The sequence below is a fragment of the Gadus chalcogrammus genome, chromosome 7, assembly GCF_026213295.1.
Source record: "Gadus chalcogrammus isolate NIFS_2021 chromosome 7, NIFS_Gcha_1.0, whole genome shotgun sequence".
Taxonomy (NCBI): domain Eukaryota; kingdom Metazoa; phylum Chordata; class Actinopteri; order Gadiformes; family Gadidae; genus Gadus; species Gadus chalcogrammus.
In genome coordinates this window covers 20,588,517-20,602,085 of record NC_079418.1, presented here as the reverse complement: position 1 = coordinate 20,602,085, position 13,569 = coordinate 20,588,517, and the positions used below count along the sequence as shown (strand labels likewise).

Genomic DNA, 13,569 nt, shown 5'->3' with positions numbered 1-13,569 from the left:
GTTCATAGATACCTCTTGGCGGTGCATTCCTTCTGCTGCTTGGCTAAGGACTCCTTCTCTTCCTCCAGACTTTGGCGCTGAAAGGAGAACGCTTCCTCTGGCGAGAGAGATAGCGAACGAGAAAGATAGAGAACAAGTAAGGGACAGAGAGACAGAAAATTGCTAGTTGCACTATGTTCTGGTAAATTTGCACAGGTGGGTGGGCTAGCTCCTGGTTCTGTGCCATCTCCTGTTGAAGTTTGTCCGACATCAAATAGACCGCATTCGATCAGACACAACCCATTTCCCTTTTGACACATAAAAAACACACGGCATGTGTGAGATGATTACAGGATTTGTCAGAGGGTGTAAATACAGAGCTAGGCAAATAAACAAAAATGTGCAGATAAGGACAATACTTGATACAGTTGGCAGACGCATCACCCTGGAAAGCCCGAAAATGATTGGATCCGATTATACAATCAGAAACAGTACACCAAGTCAACGAAGCTTGGCTGCACAGTCCAAACTCCCAGAGAAGACCTAGAAGAGCTTTTCTCTTGGAAGCAAGAACTTCTCTTGAACTGCAACACCAAAGTCACCTCAAACAAAAAAGAGAGAGGGGGGAGGGGGGGGAAGAAATAAACAAAAGAGGGCATCATCGTAAAGGAAGGGGGCTTAGGGGTTTGGAATGTGAGGAGAGCGACCTTGAAGCTGCCATCAGGCTGAATGTCTGCAGACAGGCTGAGCTTTAACGCTAATATCGTGGGCCATCACTCATGCGGACCTCAGGAGCCTGCCTTCTCCTAAACTACTTCCTGTTCGTGAAAGCCGCTTGGCTCGAGACGAGACGCTCCGGGGATGGGGGCCGCCACAAGGAGTTAGGTAGAGGACAGGGTTAGGGGAGCCGTGCCATGGGGGGTGATGCTGGTGCTGGTTATGGTGGTGTTCGCGACGGGACGCGGTGTCAATCTGATTAGAGCCCCAGACTGATGTAGCGGGGGAGATTAAGTCTGTCAGGTTTCAGATTAGACTACAGAAGTTTTCTCGTGCAAACTTTTGATTTTCCCTTTTATTTTTTGTTGTGTTCTTTTTTTGGTCTAAACACCGCACGGTACAGTGTAGAAGTAAGCCCAGCTTTTGCAATATTCATCCATCATCATTTCACCCTTTCATCCTCCTAAAGCAATCCAGCAGGAACACATCACGACACGGCTCCGCGGCCGAAAAACAAACACAATGTACTGTATCACAGCAGTCCTCCGGTTCTCTGGACAGAATGTGTCTGTTTTCGTGTTGTGGTTCGCACGCATCCACAAAGGTTTAGCTGTTTGGCTCTAATTAGGATGATCTCTCCTGTGAGAGTATGGTACCCATTATGGGTGTTATGGTTACCCTCAACAATACCGTACAGGACGATACGCATGGGTCAGCCGGTAGACACGCAGCGTTCGGGACTGATGGAAACACGCTACGGCCGACCAAAAGAAGCAACCTGACTTTAGCACTTTTTGGAGTCCCAGCCATGAAATAACTATAAAACACTGGTACTTTATAGTAGCAGGATTTATTATACTCCTTTTTTTTTTTGTATAATATACTCAGCCAGTACCGAACCGAAATCCATGACCAAAAACCGTGAGTGGGTTTTCACTCACCTGAACGGTCACACCCTTAGCATACATTCTGCACATTCAACACAGGCAACAGTGAAAGTTACTCATTCACAATCTATCTTTTCGATATGGTACCAAAGTACAAGGAGATCTTTTTATAAATGATATGGTGCAGCAGTTGTTTAGTTTGGACGAAACCCAGAACTAAGCTACAGTTCCAAAGACATCTAAAAATGGGGCGTACCAACTGTGGGTATAAAATATCTAAAATATGTATTCCCAATGGTTATTCAAACAGTAAGGCAAAGCAGCCAACAGGACGCAGCGGAAATGTGAAACAAAGAAATGCCTTATTTTATTTTATTGTATGACAATGCTTCACATTGTTCTACAATTGGCTTCTATGTGAAGCACTTTGAGTCTGCCTCGTGTATGAAAAGTCCTATATGAATAAAGTTGGCTTGCCTTGCCTAAAATATTACTAATATAACAATAGACTTGTAATATAAACCAATATAATATCTGTGAACAGGGCATTCACCAAGCCCTGATAAGGGGTTCAGGTATGTAGTATGGAGTTGTGATTTTTATCAATGTAATACACAGTCATATGGGGGGGGGGGGGGGGGGTGTCTTAGAAAGTCATTAGGACTGACTACAACTGCAGTAGCCATCAACCCATGTCCTCAATCAAGATGGCAGCCGCAGTACAGGATGCTATAGGGTTTAGGGGGTTTAGCTTCTGCGGGGAGGAGAAAGGCTAACGAGAGCCTAATGAGCACCTAACAATGATGACTTCAATATGAGACCTCATGACACCCCCACCCCCCTTCCCGTTTACACTGGACATTTATTGGACCGGGGGAAAGTGAGTAGCGCTTCGCCGGGTGAGAATAACTAGTACAGTTTATTAAGTACAATAAACGCCCGACGCAAAACATGATTTATGCCATCTGGCTACGACAGCGTTGGCGGTGGTGCCTGTGAGGGGGAGAGGGAGATGTTGTGGTCTCGGCTGAAAAGGAGATAAATCCAGACCTTGATACCAAGTTCTGAGACACTTTACAATATATCGTTTTTGATGCATAAATTAGGTGAAATCCGAATCGAAAATTGAAAATGACACGAAGCCGTTATTTCAAGCTAGCCTGCCCTTTTTGAGGTATTTATGACACGCACCATGGGAAAGAACAACAACTCATATCCTCAAATGTACCCTCCCTACGAGAGTTCAGCGTTGCTGTTAATCAGCAGGTATTGAAGGGGTGGTTGTTAACCTGTCAGGAGGATACAGCGCCTGGTGATGCATGAGGCTTTAAAAAGTACTAGGCTGCTCGTGCAGTTGGTTGGACTTTCGCAAGTCTCTAGCACATCCGTCAAAAAACATCCCAGACAATAATCCTCTTTGCATCTTCAAGGATATTGGTTTCACACACACACACACACACACACACACACACACACACACACACACACACACACACACACACACACACACACACAACACACACACACACACACACACACACACACACACACACACACACACACACACACTTTGGGTTGGTTTTCTGCCCCATTTGTTTTGAGTGGAGTTGGTTTATTTTGCCGCGATGGCTGATAAGGGTTAGCACTAGCGGTGCTGCACTGCCACCAATGGCTGCCTTGCGAGAGATAGGAATACCACACTGTGCGGTACGGGTCTCGGCCCTGGGAATGAGACAAAGGGGATCGGAGCTCGGCCGCGGACACAGAATACCCCCTGAAGGGCCATACAGCGTTTAATGGGACTCTGTGACCGTACGGTTTATGGAGCCAGAATGGGCTCGGGTGGAAGCTGCACTTTAATAAAGAACAGGGGCAGGGGGGAATGTGTGGAAAATGACAGCCTCCAGCTGACAATGAACAGAGAAACGGTCTCCAAGGTAGTTGATGATAGTTGAAAAATTATAGATGTGTCTGAAACCAGGCTGTGCAACAAAGCCCGGTCCAGCCGCGTCTAACCTTAAATGTACGCCGTTGCATGTGTTTTGCCAGACGAGCCACGTCTGAGGTGACTCGTTCTATATCACTGACACCTCCCGATGTAGCCCTACGGGCATGTTGGTGAAGGTCCAAATCCAATCAGACTGTATTAACTCCCGTACACACCTGTCGGCTAATGGTATAATTAACGTGCAAGTTATTTCCCAGGCCGGGGCCGATTCGCAAACGTTTACGTTAACGTTCATACAGTCGTCGTGAGTAATATATGGGAAGCAAACAGCGTGTTCTGCGGGATGTGAGCTATGAGACCCCTGGGAAGACGGGAGAAGAAAAACATCTCACAGTACCATAATTTTAGCCTTAGCTTCTTCGTATAGCCTCATAAATACCTTTGCATTCTTGGACTAGGCCCCGGTACTTTTTCTTCCCCTGTGCTTTCTAATAAGCACCTGTCCTTTCTGGAGAAGGGCCATGAATGGGATGTCGAGAAGGGAGGGCATGGAGTTCCTTTGGCCATAGACTGACTGGTGACAGGTAAAGAGTCAGAAGATTAAGGGTCATTTGTCAGGATCGAGGAACAAGAAACCAACCCACGTTCGACACACACACAGCTTTTATTCCATTTGGATGTGTGTACAGTGTGTGTGTGTGTGTGTGTGTGTGTGTGTGTGTGTGTGTGTGTGTGTGTGTGTGTGTGTGTGTGTGTGTGTGTGTGTGTGTGTGTGTGTGTGTGTGTGTGTGTGTGTGTGTGTGTGTGGCGCCAGTCATTAACAGCCTCCATCACAGCTCTCGGTGGCCATCTGAGGTGCCCTGCCTTGAGGCCAAACAACAGCTAGAGTTGATCCATCAGAATCCCGGGGAGCCGTTTGTGCACACTGCGTTTAGACAAACACCGCCAGTGGGGACGGACACACGGACCCAAGTGCTGCGTTTCATCCGGGCCCTTTGAAAGGCGCCTCAGAAACCACACAAATGTCTCTGCTCTTAAGTCGAGACTGGCTCTGGATGGTGAGTACCCTATAAAGTTCAGCAGCCAGCTTGCGTTTGATCTCTCAGGTCTATAAACGTTTCGAGCGCCAAGGATGCTGCAGTAAAGTGTAACGTGTTGCAGAGCGCAGTTTGACCTCTGCCCGCCGTTTAACGCCCTGGCGCGTGTTTGTTTGTGGAAGTACCATGGGAAGACCCCCGTATCTGTTCCCCTTCCTCCAGGGTCCGTCGAGGAAGCCTGAAGGATAGTGCCAATTATCTGGCGAAGAAGAAATGGGTGTTTCTATGATGCTGCTTGATTGTTTGTTTTATGTTTTTATATTTTTTTAAGTGCACACAACTCAAACCTCAATACAATCGTTTGTGTATGTGTACGCATTCAAACTACAGAGGTTATTTAAGTCTGTGTTGTGAATTTAATGTTTAATGTGTGTTCCGCATCACCACCAAAGTAACTCAAAACGGGATTCTTTCCGAAGGTTAGCACTGCAGAACTCCCCTTCAGTCTCAGACATGACAGAGTGCCAGGAGAAAGGTATTGAGAGTTGATAGGTGCCATATAGTTAAGCACATCTGATTTAGAGCACCGCTGAAACCAAAGGCATTCCTCAATACAATACAGGTGTAGATAGTGTGTGTGAGTGTGTTTTTGTGAGCATGTGTGTGTGTAACGTGAACCCAAGTTCAAGTTTGGTGACCTTTGACCTGGGATCACTTATGCAATCAGTTTACTCAATAGAGGTCATGGATATTTGCACACACCACACTTTCTAATATGTTTACCGATCATACCGGGAAACAAAGATCACTGCAGACTCAAAGGAAATCGCACGACATCTTAACCACGTCAAGACGTTTACTCTTGGCCGCCATTGTTGGTTGATCGATAATCTACTGTCGGTGTGTGCAGCAGCATGACATCATACCCCTCTACTCTACTCCCTTCTGAGATGCGAGGAGGAAAGCAGTTTCGGATTGATCTCCGGTGAGGGACCATGGCGTCGCTGCGCTCGAAGGTCACCGACCGACCGCACGTTAATCCAGAAACGCAAACAAAGCGCCACTTTAAACCAAGCATCCGCTGGGTGCCAAACCCAACAGGCCGAAGCCCCGCTCCCGGTAGACCATTTCTCTCGTGTTTGCCGTGTTTCTCCAAACAAAAATAATCGAGTTAACGATTGATTTGTTTTTTTGTAGTTTATGCATTTCATTCATTAAATGTTTTATAGAAATTGCAGCTGGATACATATTTGTAAATCGTTTTCTATTTGAACATTTTGTGTATTTTTTTAAGGGAAAATTTCAAAGTTCTCTGTTACAAAGTTTTTTTTAAGAGCGCCATGCTGAGCTAATGCATCACGTTTTCAAACTCAAAATTAATCGTTGATCCTGATCTCAATGTTGACCAAAACAATCATGATTTCCCCATAATCGAGCAGCCCGAGGCGTGGCTACCTTTCTTGTTAAGCTGCGCCCGCTCCTTCTGCCTCAGGTCCGTCTCCCTGCCCAGCGCCTTCCTCTGGCGCTGCAGCTCGCTGCGCAGCACACCGAGGCACAGCTCCATGCACTCCCGCTCCTTCTTCTGCTCACGGGGCCGGCAGAGGGGCGGAGGGGGGGGACACAGGAGAAATGAGGAGATGCTGATTAATACTGATACAAAAGGAAATACACTGCTCTTAGCGCTGTACTGATCCGAACCAGTTCAGAGATAAGAAATAGGTTCAACAGGGTAATGTTCCTGAAATTATTTGAATAACTATATGGAAAGGCTAAATGTATATGTATGAAAGATAAATAAATTTAAGGATATAACAGCTCAGATCATCAATTGATTATGCTACCCGAACTGAAAAATGTATCTACGTAACATTTAAAGCATGGAAAAAGAAAATAACAACACATACATGATGCAACAGGTATCATTTTTTTTTTTTTTATCACAGATGAGGACACTGCATACCGACCAGTGCTGCAGGCAAACACAATCACAACACCACACCCAGCACACATGGCCTCACCTTTCTTAACCCTCCCCTAGCCCCAGCCCAGCACTAGAAGTGATAAAGACGAGGCACGCAGTATAACTGTCAAAGAGAAGCACACACGCGAACACGTGGCTCAAAGACGGCAGCACGCAGAAGAGACACCTCCAAAATACCGGGCCGTCTCCCAAGACGCAACACCCAGGTAGGAGTCCATCAGCCCCAGATGATGAACCTCCCCCCACCTTGCTCCCAGTCTATCTAGCCATAACCATTGGCTAGATAGACGCCGCGTTCCCGGGGACAGCAGGAGATTCTTGTGGCGGGCGGCTGCAGGTGATTAGCAAAACATCCATCTACCTTTCACGGAGGACGGCCCCTGCATCGTACGCCCCCACTTCAACCACTCTATCTCCTGGCTAGGGGGAAGGGGACCGTGGAGTTGTGTGGGGGAAATCTAATGGGTAACAGCAGCAGCCGTGGGAAGTTGTGGAAGGGAGCAGTATTGTGTATAATAATAATATGTATGATGCCACGTACAATATTTACATTCGGTTTATATGGGAGTGGGGGGTGCGGACAACTTTAAAGAGATGTTGAAGAGTGTGGAGGCGGGCAACCGATGGAGCGATGACACATTCGAGAGAGGGAGGAATGTCGGGCTGTGGCATCACACGCAGCCACCTCCAGATAGCCATCTTTGATAGGAAAAAAAAACTCTTTCTTCTTCGGGTCTTCTGAGGGTTTGTTGGGGCAAAACAGGGAGCCGTCGCAGCGAGACGGCCGATAGGGCCTCCATCTCTAGCCTCCTTTTAAAGTGTCGGACCCTGATGCTCACACACATGCACTTGCTAACAGCCTCCAGCTATGGCACGAACCACCAAAGCCTCCTCCTACACGTTCACTGCCAGAGCGGCGAGTTGACAGATAGGTCATGTCCTCTATGTGTGTGGGTTTGGGGGGGGAGAGAGGGCGAGAGACAGAGCGGCAGTGAGAGACAGAGAGAGATTGAGGAAGAGAGAGGAAGAGGGAGAGAGAGAAAGAGACAGAGACTGACTGTAGTGAACATCAAATGGCAGTTGGTCAGCTGAGTAAATATGCAGCAGACATGGGGTGTGGGGGACTGGCTGTGTGTGTGTCTCCCTGTGTGTGTGTGTGTGTGTGTGTGTGTGTGTCTCCCTGTGTGTGTGTCTCCCTGTGTGTGTGTGTGTGTGTGTGTGTGTGTGTGTGTGTGTGTGTGTGTGTGTGTGTGTGTGTGTGTGTGTGTGTGTGTGTGTGTGTGTGTGTGCATTATAACCCCCCAGATTAATGGTTGAGTGTGGGTGAGAGGGTGAAAGGGCCATGTGAGGGAGGGGGGGGGGGGGGGGGGTTTGCAGTGCCGCTTTGATCCATCCACACTGTGTGTATCTCACACGCGAGAAGATGGAGACTAATCGGCAGAACCCTTACAAAGTATTCCCTAACCCCCACATTTCTCACTGGCAATGCCGTTTTTTTTTTTCCAACAAAAAGGAAAAAGTGGATTTATTTCTTTCCGTGACCTGAAAAGGACACTGTAATTGATTTCACTGAACGTGTAGGCGGCCCGGTCCTGTCTTTTAATAAAGGGCTTCTTTGAGGGCCCTGGTACAGACTACAGTTGGGGGGTCTTATTGTGTGAGAGCTACAGAAGTGCTGCCTCATGAGGGGAAGGAATAGGGGGATGGGGACAGAAAAATTGTAAGAAAGGTCAAAATAAAAAAATGGTAACAGATGGGGGAGTAGAGAGGCAGTGTAGAGCAAGAGTGGATTGTGGGCAAGCTCAGAAAACCGTTTGTGTAACGCTCCATATTGATATAATACACACACACCATGACTCCATCATAACACGTCCCACATCATTCAAACCAGATATGACATCTATAAACGAGTTCGTATCATACAATTACACCCGCTATCATGATGTATTTCGGGGTCTCCTCTTTCTTTCATAGTTTATTTCGACAACCAATTCGGTCATGTTATGATGACATTTCAGACTATAGGACACCGCTGTCAACTATGCTAACTAAAACATACCACACACACACCTTCAATATCCTGCGTTAACATGCTAGAAATCCCTCTACAATCTGCCGTTAAGGCAGCTGTACAACAAAGCACACGACATCGCTATGTATTTGCACATGATCTGAAAGGTATGTGATGTTAAAAGCAACGGGAGAGGGAGCGGGGTTAACATCCTTTGAGCGAGGGAAGCTCTACCTGACAGCGGAGGGCGTCAGCGTGACCCCCTCCTCCCCCCCCTTTCCCCCCGGGGCCTTTAACGCAGCAGAGAGCGGGAGCACTTTTGAGGCGATTTGTTTAGAATAAACACGGCCTCGTCGCGTACCTGGGGATTAGCACTTCGTTTTCACAGCTGCGCCGCGGCGGCCAATTACATTGCTATGTCGGATGGGCTTTTCTTGATTTCCCCTGTGCGGAGGATCCTCCTTATGGGAGGGGTGAATATAAAGCAAACACGATGCACATCCACCGTGTAAAATGGTTCTATAACAATCCTATTAACCCTAGCTGCACTATTAACCACGAAAACTTCTCCCATTCCATAGCATATTCTGATCTGTTGGTGATAATGATATATGATAATATAAACATACACCATGCAAATAAATTGCTTCCACCGACTGATACCATATCCACGATGAGAATTCCAGAGAGCCTCGATACACCTTTGTGTATTTAAGAAAAGTTTAAAAAAAAATTATACCTGCAAAATTATCTTTTCTACTTCTAAACTCAGATGAATTTATGAGCGTCACCAAGTCTGGAGCCAAGCGTCTCACCCGCTCTGTGCAAGCAGCCGTCGTCCTCAGCTTCTCCTCGATCTCCTTCCCGATCTTCTGCACCGTCACCTGGGTCTGCTTGATGGCTCTCTGGGCCGTGTGGAGCCTGCCAGCGGAAGGAAACACGAGACAACCATGAGGCTGGGAGGCCGTCTCCAATCGCAATCGCACAGTGGGAATAACCTGAAAGAGCTTTACCTCTACTGCTTTTTCTCATTATTTTTGACACATATACAGTAAGCTTTTAAATTAAACATACAAAAATATATTAAAGGTCTATAAAAGTTGCAACAAAAAAAAAGTAGCGAGTTTGTTTGGGCCTGGGACCGCATGAGGGTTTAGGAGGACTTTCCCGGCCGTTTGTGTGTGGGTGTTTGTGTGTGTACAGGACCGAAGCTGACCCCCGATAGTAATGAGGACCGCTGCTCGCCACGGACACGGTCCCTCCGCACAAAATTGGAAAGTAAATGAACAGACCAATGCTGAACAAAGAACAACATGGATATTGAAAACATGAAACGGGATAATGAAAATCCAAGGGAGTATTAGAATTACTGTCGTAAGGGTTATAAATACCCCGAAAAAAGGATAACGTTTTGAAATCCCGGACCGCAAATAGCCCGAGAGAATTTGAATCTACTATTATCGTCTAATAGATCTTACCAAAGCATGAGATCAAATGTTCCCATCCAAACTCCAACCTGTCTAGCGTGGAGAACGAGGCAAAAACCTTAAAAACCACCGCTAACCCTGAAATGCACCATACAATAAAACAACGTAGGCCATACAAAGTGACGTTTTTTGTCATACTTTCATCTTCTTAATACCATTGTTTATTCACAGCCACAAACGACAGCCACAAAAACAACAAACTGCATGAGAATAACTGCAGCCATCAATCAGGGAACTTGTTTAAACGTCCAGAAATGTTTCAGCATCTAGCCTTCTCTCTCAAAGAGAAGGACCCCCCCCCCCACACACACACACACACACACACACACAAAACAAACTGCCACAACAGAGCCCACGGGACCCGATTAAACCAACATCAGACGGCCATTCCACATGTTGGGAGGATGAGCCATGACAAAACTTTGCTGGGGGATGGACCCAGTAATTAGACCGCACGTTGTCACAGCGGTCTGCGAGCCCCAAGGATGTGAGGGTTTTCTGCTTGATTTATGTGCGTTGATCGTACGGCGTGAGAGCTCGCTCTCCCTCTCGGTGGTGCGGTGTGAAGGGGGTTCTACCAGCTGAGATCCTATTGGACCGACGGCTTGCGCTTGGTCGAGGCAGATAAAAAAAACAATATCATGACTTCATGTCTTGCATCAACAAATTTTAATAAAAAGCAACCCCCCCTGATTATTCATAGAGCGTTTTTCTCAAAACTTCTTCACAGCCACTGCTCAGGACAAAGTCAGGAGGCCAGAGAAACACACACAACTGGTAATATGATATACTGCAGGATTATCTTATGCTACCTATCATTGCTTTTGTACCATCGTGCCATATAACGAAATACAAATTTGGAAGCGATTTACCACCTTTTCCAATTAAATAATAACACCATGTTGTCACACTGCAATGGAGCATGCTTTATTACATCTGTAAGAACAAATATTGTGTATCATACTATAGTACCTTTAAGTTGAATTCCACCCAAGAGCAGTAAGTATATCCCTGTATCACATCTACGGTCAAATGGCTTGATAGGCCTACATTAGATAACCCTAACTTCTAAAGCAGCCCACAGTAAAACTCTGACCCAAACCGAGTGGGAAAAAGGAACCCATCTTAAAGGATCTCTCCTGCAAGGGATGGCTAGGAAATGCATTCACCTTTAGTTCCGCAGAACGCTATGATTCTATAATAAAGCAAAGGAAAAGGACAAGATCAAGATAAGTAAACCCCAAATCACTCTCTTCTTCTGCTTACTAACAATTCTTCAGACGTCCCAACAAATTGCTTGATGATCCACCTTCCGCCGTGAACAACGCAACACCAGACACTGACGACGCACATAAACACAGAAGAACAGGAGGAGAGGGAATTCTTCTGGTGTGGATAATAAAAGAAATAGGCATTACATTTGACTTTGATGTGACGGGTTTATGTTTTGGTATGCACTTGCCGTGAGCCTCCGAGAAATGCTCTCCTGGAGTGGGTTTGGTTAGCGAGGCTCTGTTAAACAGGCGTTCGGCTTGGTGGGGGTAATTTTACAAATCCCAGGGGGCTCCCTCCCAGACTTTTTCCTCAAATTAAAATCACATGGTCACCTTGGGATATTACTCCATCTGGTTTGCACCCACTCAATAAATGTCATTCTGTTAGAATTTAAGGGAGGAGGCATCCAGGAAAAAAGCGGTTTATTTTTACAATTCCATCCTTGCTTTTTTTTTTTTTTTTTACTTTCATTATTTATCTGTGCGATGTGACAGCGATAGCCGACGGTTGATCACGCTTAGGAACGCCGGGGCAAAGCTGTTTTGACAGCTACATCTGTTTAGGTGATTGCCATGGTGGAATCTGATCTGGCATCTTCCCCTAGGTGAGAGCAGTTATCTCCTGTCCCCCCCCTTTCATGCTTGTCTGCCCCCTTATCGCTCAAGGCAAGTCCAGGCTCAGGGCCTGCCCGTCAGATCCCATGGTCTGGAGGTGGCGAGGGAGAGGTGGTGGGCGTCAGCGTGCAAGCACTACAACCGCGAGGCAACGGTCCAGAGCACACATTCCCACAAAGCCGTGACAACTTTTGTCTTGTTTTGTTTTTTCGATGGTAAGAGAGGGGAGGGGGGGAAGCTAACGGCTACGCTACGGGTGTTACCCCAGGAAGTTATGACTGTCGAGTGTTGCACTTGGCACTGTCGTGTCGATAAAACGTAAGAAAAATAAATGACAGAAATATTTGCTCATTCCGATCATGGGAAAAGATCAGCCAGGGTGTCAGAGTCAACACCCTGGATGCTGCGCACACGCACACACACACACACACACACACACACACACTTCCTAGAACGATTTCGAGATGGGGACTTTTGAGGCAGATTATGGAAGTTTGAAAAGGATTTAATAGGCATGAATTGTCACCCAACATAAATATAAAAGCTCTTTATATGTTGACAGAATCTCTTCCGGCCTATTAAAAGATCGTTCCAGTGTTGCTGGCGGGCAGCAGTCAGCTGGAAGGTGTTCCAACACCCATCCTGTTTTCCGCTGATTTCCCTGTTTTCCCTGTTTCCCCTCCGTCGATTGCCTTAAACTAAATATTTACCAGGGTTTATGCGGCGCACTGCGATCCAACGTTCGCTATCTCGCCACAATCACAGATGCGGGGTCGGCGTTAGCGAAGGCAGATGTGTCATCTGGCGTACAGCGATTAGGGACCAGGGGCCAGTATGGGAGCGCTCATCAGTTGTCTCTGTGGTCTGTCTCACGGCTTTGTTCACCACCCCTCCAGACGAGGGGATTACGGCCCGGGACACGTGAGCGTGAATCCCGATGAGAGATCCCGGCTTTGGACGCGTTCCATTCCCTGGAACAGTGTTGTGCGCTGTCTTCAGCAACCTTGTTTTGTGTGTTTACATGATTTTTGCCCCTTTCGTTTTTTTTTTGGGGGGGTACTTTTCCCCTGCCTGTATCCCTTGTTTTCAAAGACCGCTTTGACGCAACAGTGGAAACTTTTTGTGGATCAGTTGTGCACCGCAGAGAAAGCACAGAGAGGATGTGCAGTTCAAGATGGACTCTGCTCCAGCACATCTAGAGGGAATTGGGAGGGGGGGGAAGGTAGTGCTTTCTTGGCATAACTGTGAACCCTCACTCTTACAGAAATATTGCATTTCTCCAGAGATTCTCCATCCTTAAACAAGGGCATTCCGAACCACGGGCCCTGTTTGGGTGTATCCAACTTTTTAACTGACCTTTTTTTGATCTGCAGACATGGATCAATGAGGTTGATGAAAATTCGACTCATTCGGTTTGCTTATTTTGCACACCAACAAAAATTATTGGGAACCACAAACTAACCGACTGTGATCTCGTAGAAGAAAACCTGGGGCACGAGTGCTCAACTATTGGGAAGGTAAATGGCCTTGATTTTCCTTGTCATCTCAGCCTGGTTGGTATCCATGACATGGGAGTATGGAAGACCGTGTGGCCGGATCTTCCAGCTGTTCGTCTCGCTCAGGCGTGCCGGGT

The 13,569-nt window shown here is 46.8% G+C and overlaps 1 protein-coding gene across 1 annotated transcript in view; it reads right to left on the bottom strand.

Annotated features, from left to right (window-relative positions):
- uvrag (UV radiation resistance associated gene) overlaps window positions 1-13,569 on the bottom strand; it is a 73,409-nt gene that overhangs the window by 49,066 nt on the left and 10,774 nt on the right. Inside the window, exons 7-9 of the mRNA XM_056593456.1 lie at window positions 9,376-9,481; window positions 6,024-6,150; window positions 13-97 (exon numbers count right to left, since the gene is read on the bottom strand). Coding sequence (XP_056449431.1) covers window positions 13-97; window positions 6,024-6,150; window positions 9,376-9,481 — 318 coding nt within the window. The remainder of the gene's footprint in view (window positions 1-12; window positions 98-6,023; window positions 6,151-9,375; window positions 9,482-13,569) is intronic.